The following is a 16,097-nucleotide window of genomic DNA, read 5'->3' on the forward strand; positions in this document are numbered from 1 at the left end:
GTCCTGTATTTGGCTCCATCCATCTTCCCATCAATTTTAACCAACTTCCCTGTCCCTGCTGAAGAAAAGCAGGCCCAAACCATGATGCTGCCACCACCATGTTTGACAGTGGGGATGGTGTGTTCAGGGTGTTGCTTTTACGCCAAACATAACGTTTTGTATTGTTGCCAAAAAGTTACATTTTGGTTTCATCTGACCAGAGCACATTCTTCCACATGTTTGGTGTGTCTCCCAGGTGGCTTGTGGCAAACTTTAAACGACACTTTTTTGTGGATATCTTTTAAGAAATGGCTTTCTTCTTGCCACTCTTCCATAAAGGCCAGATTTGTGCAATATACAACTGATTGTTGTCCTATGGACAGAGTCTCCCACCTCAGCTGTAGATCTCTGCAGTTCATCCAGAGTGATCATGGGCCTCTTGGCTGCATCTCTGATCAGTCTTCTCCTTGTATGAGCTGAAAGTTTAGAAGGACGGCCAGTTCTTGGTAGATTTGCAGTGGTCTGATACTCCTTCCATTTCAATATTATCGCTTGCACAGTGCTCCTTGGGATGTTTAAAGCTTGGGAAATATTTTTGTATCCAAATCCGGCTTTAAACTTCTTCACAACAGTATCTCGGACCTGCCTGGTGTCTTCCTTGTTCTTCATGATGCTCTCTGCGCTTTTAACCGGTTAGTCCTATAGGGGCAGTATTTCATTTTTGGATAAAAAGACGTGCCCGTTTTTAGCGCAATATTTTGTCACGAAAAGATGCTTGACTATGCTTGGAATTGATAGTTTTGGAAAGAAGACACTCTGACGTTTCCAGAACTGCAAAGATTTTCACTGTGAGTGCCTTAGAACAAAACCTACAGGCAAAACCAAGATGTTTGAGTGACCAGGAAATCAACAGGATTTCTGATGGCACGTTTTCCATGATCGCCTTATATGGCTGTGAATGCGACAGGAATGAACGGACACTTCCTATCGTTTCCCCAAGGTGTCTGCAGCATTGTGACGTATTTGTAGGCATATCATTGGAAGATTGACCATAAGAGACTACATTTACCAGGGGTCCCGCACGGTGTCTGTGTGGAAATTGGTGCGCAAAAGTCAGGTACCAGTATTTTTCCATCCGAATCTGAGAACAATGCAGGCTTCCAGGAATGGCATTTCAATGAAGAGATATATGACAAAACACCTTGAGGATGGATTCAAACAACGTTTTCCATGTTTCAGTCGATATTATGGAGTTCATTCGGAAAAAAGTTTGACGTGTAGGTGACTGAATTTTCGGTTAGTTTCGGTAGCCAAATGCATAGTAACAAAACGGAACGTTGTGTCCTACACAAGCATCTTTCAGGAAAACTGGATCTGCTATGTAACTGAGAGTCTCCTCATTGAAACATCTGAAGTTCTTCAAAGGTAAATTATTTTATTTGATCCCTTTGCTGGTTTTTGTGAATATGTTGCGTGCTAAATGCTAACGCTAAATGCTAAGCTAGCTATCACCACTCTTACACAAATTATTGATTTTCTCTGGTTCTAAAGCATATTTTGAAAATCTGAGACGACAGGATTGTTAAGAAAAGGATAAGCTTGAGGATAGGCATATTTATTTCATTTCATTTGCGATTTTTAGAAATCGCTAACGTTGCGTTATGGTAATGAGCTTGAGGCTATGATTACGCTACCGAATACGGTGTGGGTAGGACTAACAGGTTAACGGACCTCTGAGATTATCACAGTGCAGGTGCATTTATACGGAGACTTGATTACACACAGGTGGATTGTATTTATCATCATTAGTCATTTAGGTCAACATTGGATCATTCAGAGATTCTCACTGAACTTCTGGAGAGAGTTTGCTGCACTGAAAGTAAAGGGGCTGAATAATTTTGCACTCCCAATTTTTCAGTTTTTGATTTGTTAAAAAAGTTTGAAATATCCAATAAATGTCGTTCCACTTCATGATTGTGTCCTACTTGTTGATTCTTCACAAAAAAATACAGTTTTATATCTTTATGTTTGAAGCCTGAAATGTGGCAAAACGTCGCAAAGTTCAAGGGGGCCGAATACTTTCGCAAGGCACTGTATAAACCCTGGATAAGAGTGTCTGTCTACATGTTTTGAGGACAAATGTAGATTGTAAATGTAGTATTTTTTGTTGTAGTGAGGAAAGTAACAGTACTTTGAAAAAATTATACTACAGAATTTAAAAAATATATTTTTATATTCTACATTTTTTAGGTATATCTCACAATTCCATTTAAGGGTATGCATTAAGATGTATGTAATAGAATAAACGTGGCAAAATCAGAATGTAGCAAAATCAAAATGTAGACATTAATAAATGCATTTCTATAGCTTCCAATATATTTTTTACTATGGTGGGGTAGTGCCATGATCAAGGCGCAGTGGCTTAAAAACAGCACCCCCTGACAGTCATTTAGTGCATAAATCATTGGTCTGGACCTATTTGTCAGACAGTGGAGATAAACCACTCACAGCTGAACACAGCTCGCTACAGAACAAAAAAATATTACCAGGCAAGGGGTACATTTCAATTGATTTGTTAATCCAGTTGTGTTCCATATTTCAAGAACATTATTTTTTAAATGATTTACACTGCATCATAAATATGACCACAAACGATGGGATTTCTTCTGAGCTTTTACAGGCATGTCTGACTAGTCTTCTTCCACAAAAGAGAGATAAAAAGATACTGAACATAAGTTACGCCGAGTAAGTCTTACAGCATTTAACTGTGCAGGGAGACAAGGAGTTCCAGCTGTGAGCATTCAGCACTGCTGAAGACAACTGGGAACACTGGGGGGGGGGGGGTCGAGTCCCGAGGCTGATCGGGACAGAACCTTGTTGCCTCGGAAAGAATTTGGTCAAAAAAATACTGCAGGTCCCAAATGCTATGTGGAAACGTATAAATATAAAGTATTCCTTTGCAATTATGAACTCCCAGGGCAAAAAAAAAGGAAAGTCAAAGACGCTTGGGCTAAATTTGGATGGGGACATGCAAATGTCTGTCTTGTTTTGTGCCTTGTTTACAAGCTTGTTGGGGTTTGAAGTGGTGTGGATCTGACAGGGGAATCGACAGGGGACGGGAGTGTGTGGTGGGGGGGTTGAGGGGTAGCAGAGCGCTGAGGCACAGTTCTCCTTTAATTTCTACATTAAGGAGTTTTCTAAATTTAGTCCTGAGTGCAGGCTCCTGCTTTTTCACTGACATGTGGCAGAGCTAGTCAGGAATTTGCCTGTTTCAGCATGGATGATTCATACTCAGGTGCCTGTGTATCTAAAATCCTGCTGTACAAACATGTGACCTAAGGGACCAGAGAGCATAAGGCTCTCACTTTGACTTAGATTAAACAACTTCATAGAAACTCGAACATAATATTTAAGAATGGATCTTTCTTGTGTGGCTTCAAGGCATCTTTAAATCAAGACCTAGGTCAATACTCTAGTCTATGTTGAAGAGCACAGAGAAAAGAATCCTTCCATCAAATTATTGGCAGTGGTGCATATCTCAAGACGCACCCATGTAATTGGCAATTCTGTGGCAACAGAGGGTTAAAAATAACACAGGGGAGCCAAAGCCAGCCTGTGTCTGCCACATCGTAAATATCAAACGGATATGTTTACAGCCAACGGCAGGCCAGCACAAGTTTAGGGCGCAGGGGAGCTCAAATCTCCATGGCGCGGTCATGGGCGACATTGCTTCCTTCACTAATCTCCATATGTTGACGTGTAAAATGCAGGACCACACACAGGCCCGAATACCTCAAAACACAGCATCTCACCTACAGTTGGACACCTTCCAACCACATGGAATCAACACAGGTGGTATGCTGAGGGGCCGCCCAACGCCACGGGACCCTTTGAAATGGCTGAGAACCTATATGGGAATGGATGTCTATGTGGAGAGGTGGAAAAATGAGCTCAGAGGCTGGTCTATGGGCAAGAGAACTGTACCAGACAAGCTTCTTCTCTCAAGTAAACCAAACGTCTCTGTACGGTAACAAACACTTAGCTAGCTACTGCAAACCAGACACTCCAACAATGCTCTCACTATAATTTAATGTAGGCCCAATATACATAATAAAGCTCATTCACAAAAGATGTTACAGTCTGCCTTAAAGGTGTTAATAGTTTAAAACCTGAATTAATTCTGGGAAAATAATAACCTGAAAATGTTTACATTTTCCACATCAGAAATTTAAGTTCAAAGCAATGTTCAGTGGAAAAACTGTAAAACATTAAACATGCTATAATGACAGATTTTACGACACACGCCTCAGATGGATCATTTCAATAAAACACTATATCAAAAACAAATTTGCAACATTTGGCAGATAAAAGCCATGGAAAATAATAATATAGATTAGATAAACACCATTTGTTCATTCATGGGGAGGATTGTGAACAAAGTGGCTAATGAAGAACAAACTGACAATCGGACACGGAGAGGAGAGCAGGCTTTCTGAGGAGGCCCTGTCTGAGGGCTCACATGAGAAATGGGATTGGCACATTTTGGCCCACAAAGAATGTAAACAGCCAAATCAAACTTAATCAGGAGAGCAAGGGCCTGAATAGGAAACTGTGGGCGTCCTTTCAACTTCAAAAGGCAGCCCTGTAATGGTGCCATTTCAAAGTTTCACACTGAGCTGCCTACTGTAAGCAGCGTAGGAGCATGTCCCAAAAAATGCCTGACAAGAAAACCCTTTTATTCCAAGCTTCAAAGGGCAAGCTCCCGTGGGCTGTCTGTCTGAGATGAGCGGGGAAATATTGAAAGTCACCACACCTGAGAGACGGGCTTGTAGGGGTTGTGTGTGTGTTAATTTCCTTCAAATTCTTTAGCCCCCAACTCTGATCTTTGCACATGCACTATTTGTAGTGTGCATAAACTGTAGTCTCCCTGTTCATTTGTTGAATGGCCTTAGAAAAATATCCAGGACATGAGGATAATGATACTGAAGTGGGAGTAGCATTTGTCGATGGATTGGTTCCACTTTAACTGAGTTTGAGCATTGAGTCCCCAAAAAACTATGCAGTTTGTAGCTGCGAGGGAGGGTCCCTTGAAATTCCCAGCCCTAATATGTAGGTCAGGGGTTCCCAAACTTTTTTGACCCACAACCCCTTTGTGATTAAAAAAAAGTCACCCCGGCATGTCAAAAGAGATATGTAATCAACGGCCAATGTTTAACGTGACAAATGCATCACAAAGACATTGGGAAGTTCAGAAGATCAGTCAAATACGTATGATATTATGTGTAGAAAAGAACATCGATGTTCTTTCCCCCCCATTCTGATTTAGTGTCTAGTCTCCACTCTGTTATAACTGGTCATGTGTGTGATGGCATTCAAAGGGAAACAGAAGACATATACATGTTCCTGAGTCTTATCTTTCAGTGATGGTGATGGGGTCATAATATTTTGTAGCTTAAACTGTTCAAAAGTAGGAAGAAAACAGAATCGCTCTGTTTATCACCACCGCATCTAGCGGCTACCGGAGGTTACTGACCCAGGTTCTATAAACCAAGCAGTGTTTTTTTATTTTATTTTTTACTTTTTCCTCACGACCCCATTTTCAAATCAGCCGACCCCACATGGGGTTGCGATCCCTAGTTTGGAAAACGCTGATTGATGTAGGTGGTCTTTCAGACAGGATTGCATGAACGTACCCGTACAGCTTGTGAAGAAACATTCATCTTGATCCTTGTAACTCATTCAATGCCTGTAACACTGACAAGCTGTAGACATAAGCTTACATTCCAGTTGGAAATAAACTGCTTTAGAATGTCTGGTGGTATCACCATTGGGCCTACTACAACATCTTGGATTTACATTATCTGTTGTGCTTCCCAGGTGATCACTGAGTGGAAAGCAGCAGTTGCCTTGTTTGGGATAGTGGCTCAGAGACAGAAATCCTATTTCTGCCGAGCCATTTAAGGTTTGTCTTGAAGCTTAATGTCTTTCCCATTTGGAATGCACCAATTTGAGAAGGCCATAAAAACAGAAACAATATACTGGTTTATTACTTGTAACATGTACATGTGGTATCACTAGCAACTCCTTATTCTGAGAGTCCAATTAAAAGAGGCTGTGGCCGCTGGTGATGAAAAGGCCATACCGCAGTGCCTGACAAGCCCGAGCATACCCTGTCAGAAAGACTCACCGGTGGCAATACTGCAGCAAATTAAATAAGTTGTCATCAATAATAGAGGTGAAATCTTGAGTCCACCCTGCTGTCGGGTCTGAATCCTCCAGACAGGCCATCGCCTCGCTCCTCTCTGCTGAGCAGCTGTCTTGACTAATATCATTGGATGGGTCTTAACATGATTATTGCTGGGCTCTTAACATAACCCTACATGACGCATACTTTATGCGACAACTATGTATGGCTGTCAAGAGTCAATGCACACTCATTAAATGGATACCATTGGTAGACATGTGTAGTTAACATGTCTGATGTTCTGGGAAGCGCAGCAGTTCTGAGTGGCGCAGCGGTCTAAGACACTGCATCTCAGTGCAAGAGGCATCACTAGAGTCCCTGGTTCGAATCCAGCCTGTATCACATCAGGCCGTGATTGGGAGTCCCATAGAGCTCAGTGTGTCAAATCGGAGGGCCTGTTGTCCGGACCTCTGGCAGTCTCTATGGGGGGGGGGCCACAGGGTTCAATTCTCAGGCCGACTCTCTTCTCTGTATACATCAATGATGTCGCTCTTGCTGCTGGTGATTCTCTGATCCACCTCTACGCAGACGACACCATTCTGTATACCCCTCTTTGGACACTGTGTTAACTAACCTCCAGATGAGCTTCAATGCCATACAACTCTCCTTCCGTGGCCTCCAACTGCTCTTAAACTCAAATAAAACTAAATGCATGCTATTCAACCGATCATTGCCCGCACCAGCCCGCCCATCCAGCATCACTACTCAGGACGGCTCTGACTTAGAATATGTGGATAACTACAACTACCTAGGTGTCTGACTAGACACCCATACGTAGAATGTATGCACACATGACTGTAAGTCGCTTTGGATAAAAGCATCTCCTAAATGGCATATATATAGACTGTAAACTCTTCTTCCAGACTCACATTAAGCATCTCCAATCAACAATTTAATCTAGAATCGGCTTCCTATTTCGCAACAAAGCATCCTTCACTCATGCTGCCAAACATACCCTCGTAAAACTGACCATCCTACAGATCCTTGACTTCGGCGATGTCATCTATAAAATAGCCTCCAACACTCTACTCAGCAAACTGGATGTAGCCTATCACAGTGCCATCCGTTTTGCCACCAAAGCCCCATACACTACTCACCACTGCGACCTATACACTCTCGTTGACTGGCCCTCGCTTCATACTCGTTGCCAAACCCACTGGCTACAGGTTATCTACAAGACTCTGCTAGGTAAAGCCCCGCCCTATCTCAGCTTGCTGGTCACCATAGCAGCACCCAGTTGTAGCACACGCTCCAGCAGGTATATCTCACTGTTCACCCCCAAAGCCAATTCCTCCTTTGGTCGCCTTTCCTTCCAGTTCTCTGCTGCCACTGACTGGAATGAACTGCAAAAATCACTGAAGCTGGAGATTCCCATCTCCCTCACTAGCTTTAAGAACCAGCTGTCAGAGCAGCTCACAGATCACTGCACCTGTTCATAGCCCAATCTGTATACAGCCCATCTATCTACCTCATCCCCATACTATATTTATTTATTTTGCTCCTTTTGCACCACAGTATCTCTACTTGCACATCCATCTTTTGCACATCTACCATTCCAGTGTTTAATTGCCATATTGTAATTACTTCGCCACCATGGACTATTTATTGCCATAACTCCCATATTTGACCTAATTTGCAATCACTGTATATAGACTTTGTTTTATTTTTTTCTACTGTATTATTGACTTTATGTTTTGTTCATTCCATGTGTGACTCTGTGTTGTTGTACGTGTCGAACTGCTATGCTTTATCTTGGCCAGGTCGCAGTTGCAAATGAGAACTTGTTCTCAACTAGCTTACCTGGTTAAATAAAGGTCAAATAAAATAAAAAGGGCGCTGCACAATTGGCCCAGCCCGGGTTTGGCCGGGGTAGACCGTCATTGTAAATAAGAATTTGTTCTTAACTGACTTGCCTAGCTAAATAAAGGTTAAATAAAAGATGAAGAAGCATTTTGTTTAGAATGATTGATAATAGTAGTTAAGGTTTCTGACTAGATTAATGCTTCACTCTTTCTAAACATAAAAAATACCCCACAAAATATTCAGTATGAGATTTTAACAAAATTAACCTAAATAATGCAAGATGTATCTAACGGAATGTATTACTTAAGATATAAACTATATAGAGAATAATATATGCCATTTAGCAGACGCTTTTATCCAAAGCGACTTACAGTCATGTGTGCATTACAAATTACAAATTACAACTGTACTTGAGAATACATTTCTTAAGATGTGTCATTTCAGAATCGTATTAACTGGTTTTGACATTCCAATTAGTAAGAGATAATCAATGAAGGGCAATGCGATCTGGAAAATAATGAATGACAAGCTAGCAGAGTGGAACTACCCTTCCACAAAGTTGCATTATTTTCCAGAGAACGAATAGAGCCCCGAGGTAACTATCCCGTTTAGACCATGGGTATAATTTAGCACATTTACCCCTAGATGTGTTCATTTGCAGCTAGAAATGTGTACAACATCCACTGAAGTGGATTGCAAGTTTGCTAGATAGCGACAGTAGTTGCTATAACCAAACAAACAGACTTGCTAGTTCAGCTAACCAAACCATCAGTCCTACCTTGCTGTTAAGAAAATCTAATTCAACAATGCCAATAACGTTTTCAATTAGACTTTTGCTTTCAAATGCAGCTCAAACATATAACATGTAATAATGAACTATATATTTTTTTAAATAACTAGGCAAGAACAAATTCCTATTTACAATGACGGCCTACCAGAAGGCAAAAGACCTGCGGGGACGGGGGCTGGGATTAAATTATATACATTTTTTAATAAATAACATATAAATATAGGATAAAACACACATCACGACTAGAGACAAAACAACACTATAGCCATTGAATTCTACTGTGCAAATATACCGTGCATTATAAGGAAATAATGCACGCTCTAGAAAACCCTTCAAGCCAATCAAACGAATATTCAACAATGCCATTGGTATAATTAAGCAATAAGGCCACAGGTGTCTCAAGTTGAGGGAACGTGTAATTGATATGCTGACTGCAGGAATGTCCACGGCTGTTCCCAGAGAATGCAATGTTAATTTCTCTACTATAAGCCGCCTGCAAAGTAATTTTAGAGAATTTGGCAGTACGTTCAACCAGCCTCACAACCGCAGACCACATGTATGGCGTTGTGTGGGCGAGTGGTTTGCTGTTGTGAACAGAGTGCCCCGTGGTGGTGGGGTTATGGTATGGGAAGGCATAAGCTATGGACAATGAACACAATTGCATTTTATCGATTGCAATTTGAAAGCACAAAAATACTGTGATGAGATCCTGAGGCCCATTTTTTCGTAAGGTATCTTCGATCAACAAATGCATAACTGTATTATGTGAAATCTATAGATTAGGGCTTAATGAATGCATTTCCTCATGAAATGCATCTCAGTAAAATCAATGAAATTGTTGCATGTAGCATTAATATGCTTAGATAAGGTAGACCTATTACAAATTCCATTTGATTTACACTGAACAAAAACCAGGGTCTGTAGTGACGCAGTGCCTTAAACTGCTGCGCCACTTGGGAGCCGTATTGTCCCCTGCACAAGTGTTGTGTGACAAAACTGCACATTTTAAAGTGGGCTTTTATTGTCCCCCAGCACAAGGTACACCTGTGTAATGATCATGCTGTTTAATCAGCTTCTTGATATGCCACACCTGTCAGGTGGCTGGATTATCTTGGCAAAGGAGAAATGCTCACTCATGTTGTTTATATTTTTTGTTCAGTGTAGATAACTGTGGCCATAAAGTCATTTGAACTTAATGACCATTTCAAAATGAAATGTAATCAATGTTGACTTTATTGCTAGACAGAATGTGAAGCAGAACGCTTTAACTATTTAAATAAAGACACAATAAGAGCCTATGTGCAACTCTCAATTATCGGGGGTTGGCTACAGTGGGTACAATACGAGGCATTATATTCGTGGCGCCAAAAGCACACCTCGCGTGAGAATCATAAATCAGTCATAAAACCGTAAGGCTATTTTCCTTCTACAATTTATTTTTTTCAGATCGAGAGCCTAGGTTACATTCCTCCAGAAAATCCCTGAACCAGTTGGACGCAAAATAGAGTGAACAAATTCAGATAGGGAAAGAACAGTAGGAGTCTTCCGTCAAATACACCCACATTGTCTTTTCAAAAATACAATGATTTCAAGAGGCAACGGTACATGTCGCACGGGGCAAAATAGCTGAGAAAACACACCCCTGTGATTGAGATCAACCTGTTCCCTGGCCGCAGAAGACCATGGCATACACTCCGTAGCATGGAAAACAATGGTCGAAAATAAACGGCATACGGATGAATAACAAAATATTTTCGGAACCTTTTAAATAGACTTCATTCTAATCTTGGGATGGAAATATTGTCCATTGAAAAGGGCACGCATTGTCTCATTCCCCCTCCTGACATGATGTGCAAAAACCCGTGAGACTCAGTGACGTGTACATTTCAAACATTCCTTTGATAGTAGCCTCGGCCACCTGAATCGATATTACACCCCCTTTTAATTTGAGAATCATTAGTCTACATTTGTAGGCTGTAAAATACATGCAAAAACGACACATCCACGAAATCGGAGTTGAGTCGGCTTTTAGTAGGCAACTAGGTTCATTGAAATGTACCAATCAGAATAAAAGCCAAAGAGAAAAAGTAAACAAATATTGATTTTAAAGGATTAACTAGACTATATAGGCTACATAAATACGTATGTTGCGATTGGTAGTAGTTTGTTTAAATGTAACAAATAGCCTTCACAATGAGTGTAACCCTCATGAAAGCGAATCACATTCATTGGGACTATTCAATAACACCTTCATTCTATAGGCCTATTGATTAACCAATCACGTTTGCCTAATATGCAAAAAATTACACTCCCAAGTTGGTGCTGTCGATTAGTCAACAGTAAATTCAAATGTCAGTCTTAGATAACTTTAACCTGTTGAAATCAAAATAAAATAAGCGATTTATCAAATTTGGGTAGGCCTATACGTGCTCAATTTAAACTGCAGTATATGCTCATACAGAACTATAAATTATAAAGCAGATAGACATTTTATGGAAGCAAAAGTGGCTCGAGCACTCATAATGCATTTAAAATCTATTGAGCGCACAATTCAAACGAAATAAAACATACAACTTGGTTATTTAGTTAATGGTAAACTATTACAGATTGAAATAACGCAAACTTGAACTTGGGTGAGAATATCCATGTCTACAGCCCATGGCTACGCACAAAAGAGTAAAAATCACACTTTCGCTGGCCTGTATATCAAAACACATTTTTTTCTACAGATTAACACAACCACGACAAACTAGACATCAAACTGTTTTTGTTATTAAAATAGCTACCGAGTTGCCTAGATGCAGGCAAAACACTTCCCTAAAAAAAAAGAGCACGATGCTTCGCGATAAGCTTTTCTCGAAAATAATAACTACAAACAGCTATTATGAAATGTATGCGGTCATAACATTTTGTATATTTCTTATTCAAACGCAATATTTCCCAGTGTAAAACAGATAACATAAGTCACCTAACTCTTCTGCACCCATCTCGTTTCAGCACCACAGCGCCACCCACGAGAGCTCGAGACAACCAATGCACTTATTTTCTTTAACCAAATTGTTCAAACAAAACGCATCAAGAACATCAAGTACATCCTCTCAAATGTGTTAAGTTTCCAGTTTTGAACTAGAATAGTCTTCCATGAGAGTGGAATCGCCTTTGCTCCCGGAATTGCCATAGTGACCGCTTCCCCGCGGCCATGATGTCTGATCGATGGGAATTGAACAAAGAGGATCAATTTCCGATCAACGAGAGAGCCGCTTTAATCAATGGGAGAAGAGAGCTCCAAAAGCGGCCACAAACACCGGCAAAGAGGGGCTCAAGAGCGAAGCCACAACTCGACAACGGTTTGCCACGCATAAGGCTTCAAGAAAGCAGAGAAACTTTAAGGAAAAAGGCTGACCTGCAGCTGCTGTAAATCAAAGCGCTTCCAATATTGAAACATCGATCCCGCATTGGCCGCCATCTTGAGACATATTGAGACGGAGTGAGAGGCTGATACAGAGAGAGCGAGGGGCTGGAGTTCAGTAGAAAGGAGGGGGAGCGCGCGCAAAACACGGAGCGGAGCAATTGAACAGGGACATCGCTTATTGAACATGGGCGTGGAATGGAGTTATTGAACATGAACCTGTGATATTGAATAGGGCCACAGAATAGAATTATTGAACGGGAGTTGGCAATTTCTTTAACAGCTAAAACATGGGATGGATTTTCCATGTAGATCGTGAACAATGCTGAAAGATTTGTTGTCGAGTGTGTGTTTTGGAATGATTTTATTCGCTTTTCGACATGTGACTGATTTTATTCGCTTTTCGACATGTGATTGCCAATATTGCTATTTCAAATAGGCTACTATCCATTAGATTAGGCTATGCATGAGAAATGTAGCATAGCCTACTCTTGTTTTACATGTAGCCTATTATTTATGCTCTTCTTTCTGTAGCCTAATTTACATTTACATTTAAGTCATTTTGCAGACGCTCTTATCCAGAGCGACTTACAAATTGTGTGCTGTGTGCTACTTGTTTATCATTGCTCAAATGCGTTTATTAATTGTTGGATTAAGATTATCATTCTATAATATTTCGTTTTACACTAATCACGTTAGTTTTGGTGTTGTAAACCGTTAGTTCTATTTCATGTAAATATTATCTTATCTATTGAAGTGTTTTTAAGAATAACACTGTGAAAGGTGGTTAGAACTATTTTATTGTAAATTATTTTTTATTATAAATTCTTTACATGGACTTTATTTAGTAAATGTAGTGACTAAGATGTATAGTTTGCATTGTGAAAAAATTTGAATTATTTGACTGCATGGCTGAATGTTTTATCAATACTTCAGCGGTCTCAGCAATGTGTGCTTGAATTTGAACTTGAATTTGGGAGAACAGCGCCCCTGTAGATCTGAAATGGGAATACAAGCAATCTGCTGAAATCTATAGTTTTCATGTTGTGCTGTATACACTATTCTACTTTCGATTGGAAACTTTCCATATTTGTTCTTTAAAATTCATTCACAACACCTTTTATCAGTCTTGTAGGTAGAAAAATAGCCTTACGTCTACTTAAATAATTTAATCACAACTTTGATGTTTTTGTTTATTACAGAACAAAGAAACACATGCAAAACTTTAACACATTTAAGAACTTGAATATTGCTGGATTTCAGATAGAAATCTTTTTAAATCACCAATAAAAATAATGTAATCACAGTGATTATTAAAGCAATTATTGTTTACTGCTAAACAGTATACTATTGACAAAATTATTAATTTGCCTTGGCCTGAATGTTGTGTTATATTTTCATATATAGTGTTACCCTTATTCACACTCTGTTCCACATTGTTATGCTGATAAAGGTTATTTACATAAAATATATAATATAAATTTGCATTTGTATTTTGCACTTTTGCTAAACCCAGTGTATAATAGCTAAACAGTGTATAATGATACATTTAGCTGTTATAAAAGCTACCATTTTTCCAGACTATTTGCATGTAATTTTACAAGAATGTTTGCTTCAATGATAAGCTGGGAAATTTCCATTCTGTTTCATTTGCAGGAAATAATATAGCCTGTCTAAGTTACCATAGAATCAGAGGCTGTTTTGGCCAGCCACAATTACTCCTGTTGAAAATCCCTGGCTCTTAAAGTTATTTGGCATATAAGTGGCATAATAACTTGTTGAAAAGTAGGGGCTATTGGGTAACGAGAAACACCAGACACATTTAACATGAACACAATCCCATGGCACTGCATGCAAGCCAACTAGTAGAGAGGGAAATGCACACTTGTTCAACCCCGTCATTTTATGCATGTAATCATACATGTATTTAAGATCCCCCATAAGACATGGCGTACCATCGGAATGCAGACCAAACCAGTCTGTTCTCCTAAACATATGAAATGTATAATCCCACTCGCTCAGACAGACATTATGTTATCTAATGAATCGGTCTAAGAAGCGAAGAGTACATGAATGCCTTTGGGTGAAACATCTGTGAATTCTATTAAACTACAAAATTGCCTGCCAACCTATGCAGCCGATGAACTGATGTACTCAAACAAGTTATCTTTGACTACTTCATTTCAAATTCCATACATTCGGGAAGACTACCAAATACATCACAACCTAAGCCAACCATATGATAGAGTCAATTTAGTCATAGTGAGTTAAAACCTCCTAAAATCCCTCATGAAACTCCTGTCAGCTCATTCATGGCTGCACTTTCTGTTTATGAGTGACTTTCTCCCCCTTCAACCGTATACATTTCCTGTCAGTTAATGCTTGGGCTGGGTGGGGTGCACAGTGATTAGAAATCAAACCTGAAAGACAGGCCAGCTTTCATGGGTATCGTTAGTGAAAGAAAGAGAGAGACACCTTGTCAGTATTATCTCACCATGTCTTTTGTCATGCACCTTCCCCCACTAGAACCCTCCCAGGCCCAAGGAGTGTCTAGAACAATCTCAATTAACTGAGTAGAGTAGAAGAACATACAAAGGCACACAAACAATCATACATACGTACAGTACAGACAGATTGGTTGACAGATGAGACACACACACAAACACACAAACACAATCACATAATCATAATCATGGAGGATATATAGCTATATATATATTGCTCTTTTAGACTAATTATTACAAAGAAATGCTCAACTCGTAATGAGACTAATGGCTCTTTTCAATCCATTTCCGAATGGAGTAAAAATGAGTCTCAATTAAGTTAGACTTGTGCAGAAATGTTTAACAAATGTATACTGTCTCAAATATATCTCCAGAAGGAGGCTTTAAAGAGGATGAATTACAGTAATAAAAGACAATCCTGGAAAAAAACATTCTGAAAGCAGTTCAGATTTAAATGCATGTACCACTTTTTCTCTCCATACACATATAACATTTATTTTAATAAAAGTACTATGTTGGCCTTATTCTCTCTCTCTCTCTCTCTCTCTCTCTCTCTCTCTCTCTCTCTCTCTCTCTCTCTCTCTCTCTCTCTCTCTCTCGCTCTTTCTCCATCTCTTCTTCTCTCTGTCCTTCTCTATTTCCCTTTCTCTACATCCCCTCCTCCCCCTCTCTCGATCTCTTTCTCTATCCTTCCTGTCTCCCCCTCTTTCTCGCTCATTTCCTCTGTCTCTCACTCTCTCTAAATGTTGAGTGAGTCTGGTAGATCCACAGCGCCATCAGTCCTGGCCTCACCAAGGCAGTCCATTTAAAGGTAATCATGCGTGTGAGTGCGTCAGTATCGCAGGGACCAGCTAGCTCCTCTTTTTCTCTCTTTTAGCTCCAGGAGCTATCTTTGACTTAACAAGGAGGACCATTGGTGTGACGATTGTGTTTGCGCAGGGGAAGATGGGAACTGAACAGACATGGATGGGCAAACTTGATGGAGGAGCGTTCCCCAACGTCTCCTGTCACAAAACAAAGAAATAGAGAGAGAGAGAGAGAGAGAGAGAGAGCGAGAGAGAGAGGAGAGAGAAGGAGAAAGGTGGGGATAGATGTGGGGGTGGGGGGCTTTCTGATGATTAATTATGTTTGGGATTCCCCAATTAAAATGGAAAATTACTGTTAATCAACCTGCCAATGCAGTGTGCTGCGGTGAAGAATGGTATCAACGTTGGCTTAACATGTAGAGGAGGATGTACAGCAGTGAATATCACTAAAAGGGGTATTAATAGTAGCATGCACACATCATATTTCTTCAAATTTAATTCCTATTCAAAATGACAGTACATTATGTACTGAAACTGTAGACATAAAAATATAGAAATTGTG

At 40.0% G+C, this 16,097-nt stretch overlaps 1 protein-coding gene across 5 annotated transcripts in view; it reads right to left on the bottom strand.

Moving 5' to 3' along the window:
* LOC124000837 (homeobox protein cut-like 1) overlaps window positions 1-12,331 on the bottom strand; it is a 266,011-nt gene extending 253,680 nt beyond the window's left edge. For all 5 annotated transcript variants that reach the window (XM_046307490.1, XM_046307488.1, XM_046307489.1 and 2 more), the window contains exon 1: window positions 12,220-12,331. In XM_046307490.1, the coding sequence (XP_046163446.1) occupies window positions 12,220-12,282 (63 nt within the window). In that variant the 5' untranslated portion in view covers window positions 12,283-12,331. The remainder of the gene's footprint in view (window positions 1-12,219) is intronic.
* Between the last annotated feature and the right edge of the window lie 3,766 nt (window positions 12,332-16,097).

Source organism: Oncorhynchus gorbuscha, linkage group LG16 (assembly GCF_021184085.1).
Source record: "Oncorhynchus gorbuscha isolate QuinsamMale2020 ecotype Even-year linkage group LG16, OgorEven_v1.0, whole genome shotgun sequence".
NCBI classification, from domain to species: domain Eukaryota; kingdom Metazoa; phylum Chordata; class Actinopteri; order Salmoniformes; family Salmonidae; genus Oncorhynchus; species Oncorhynchus gorbuscha.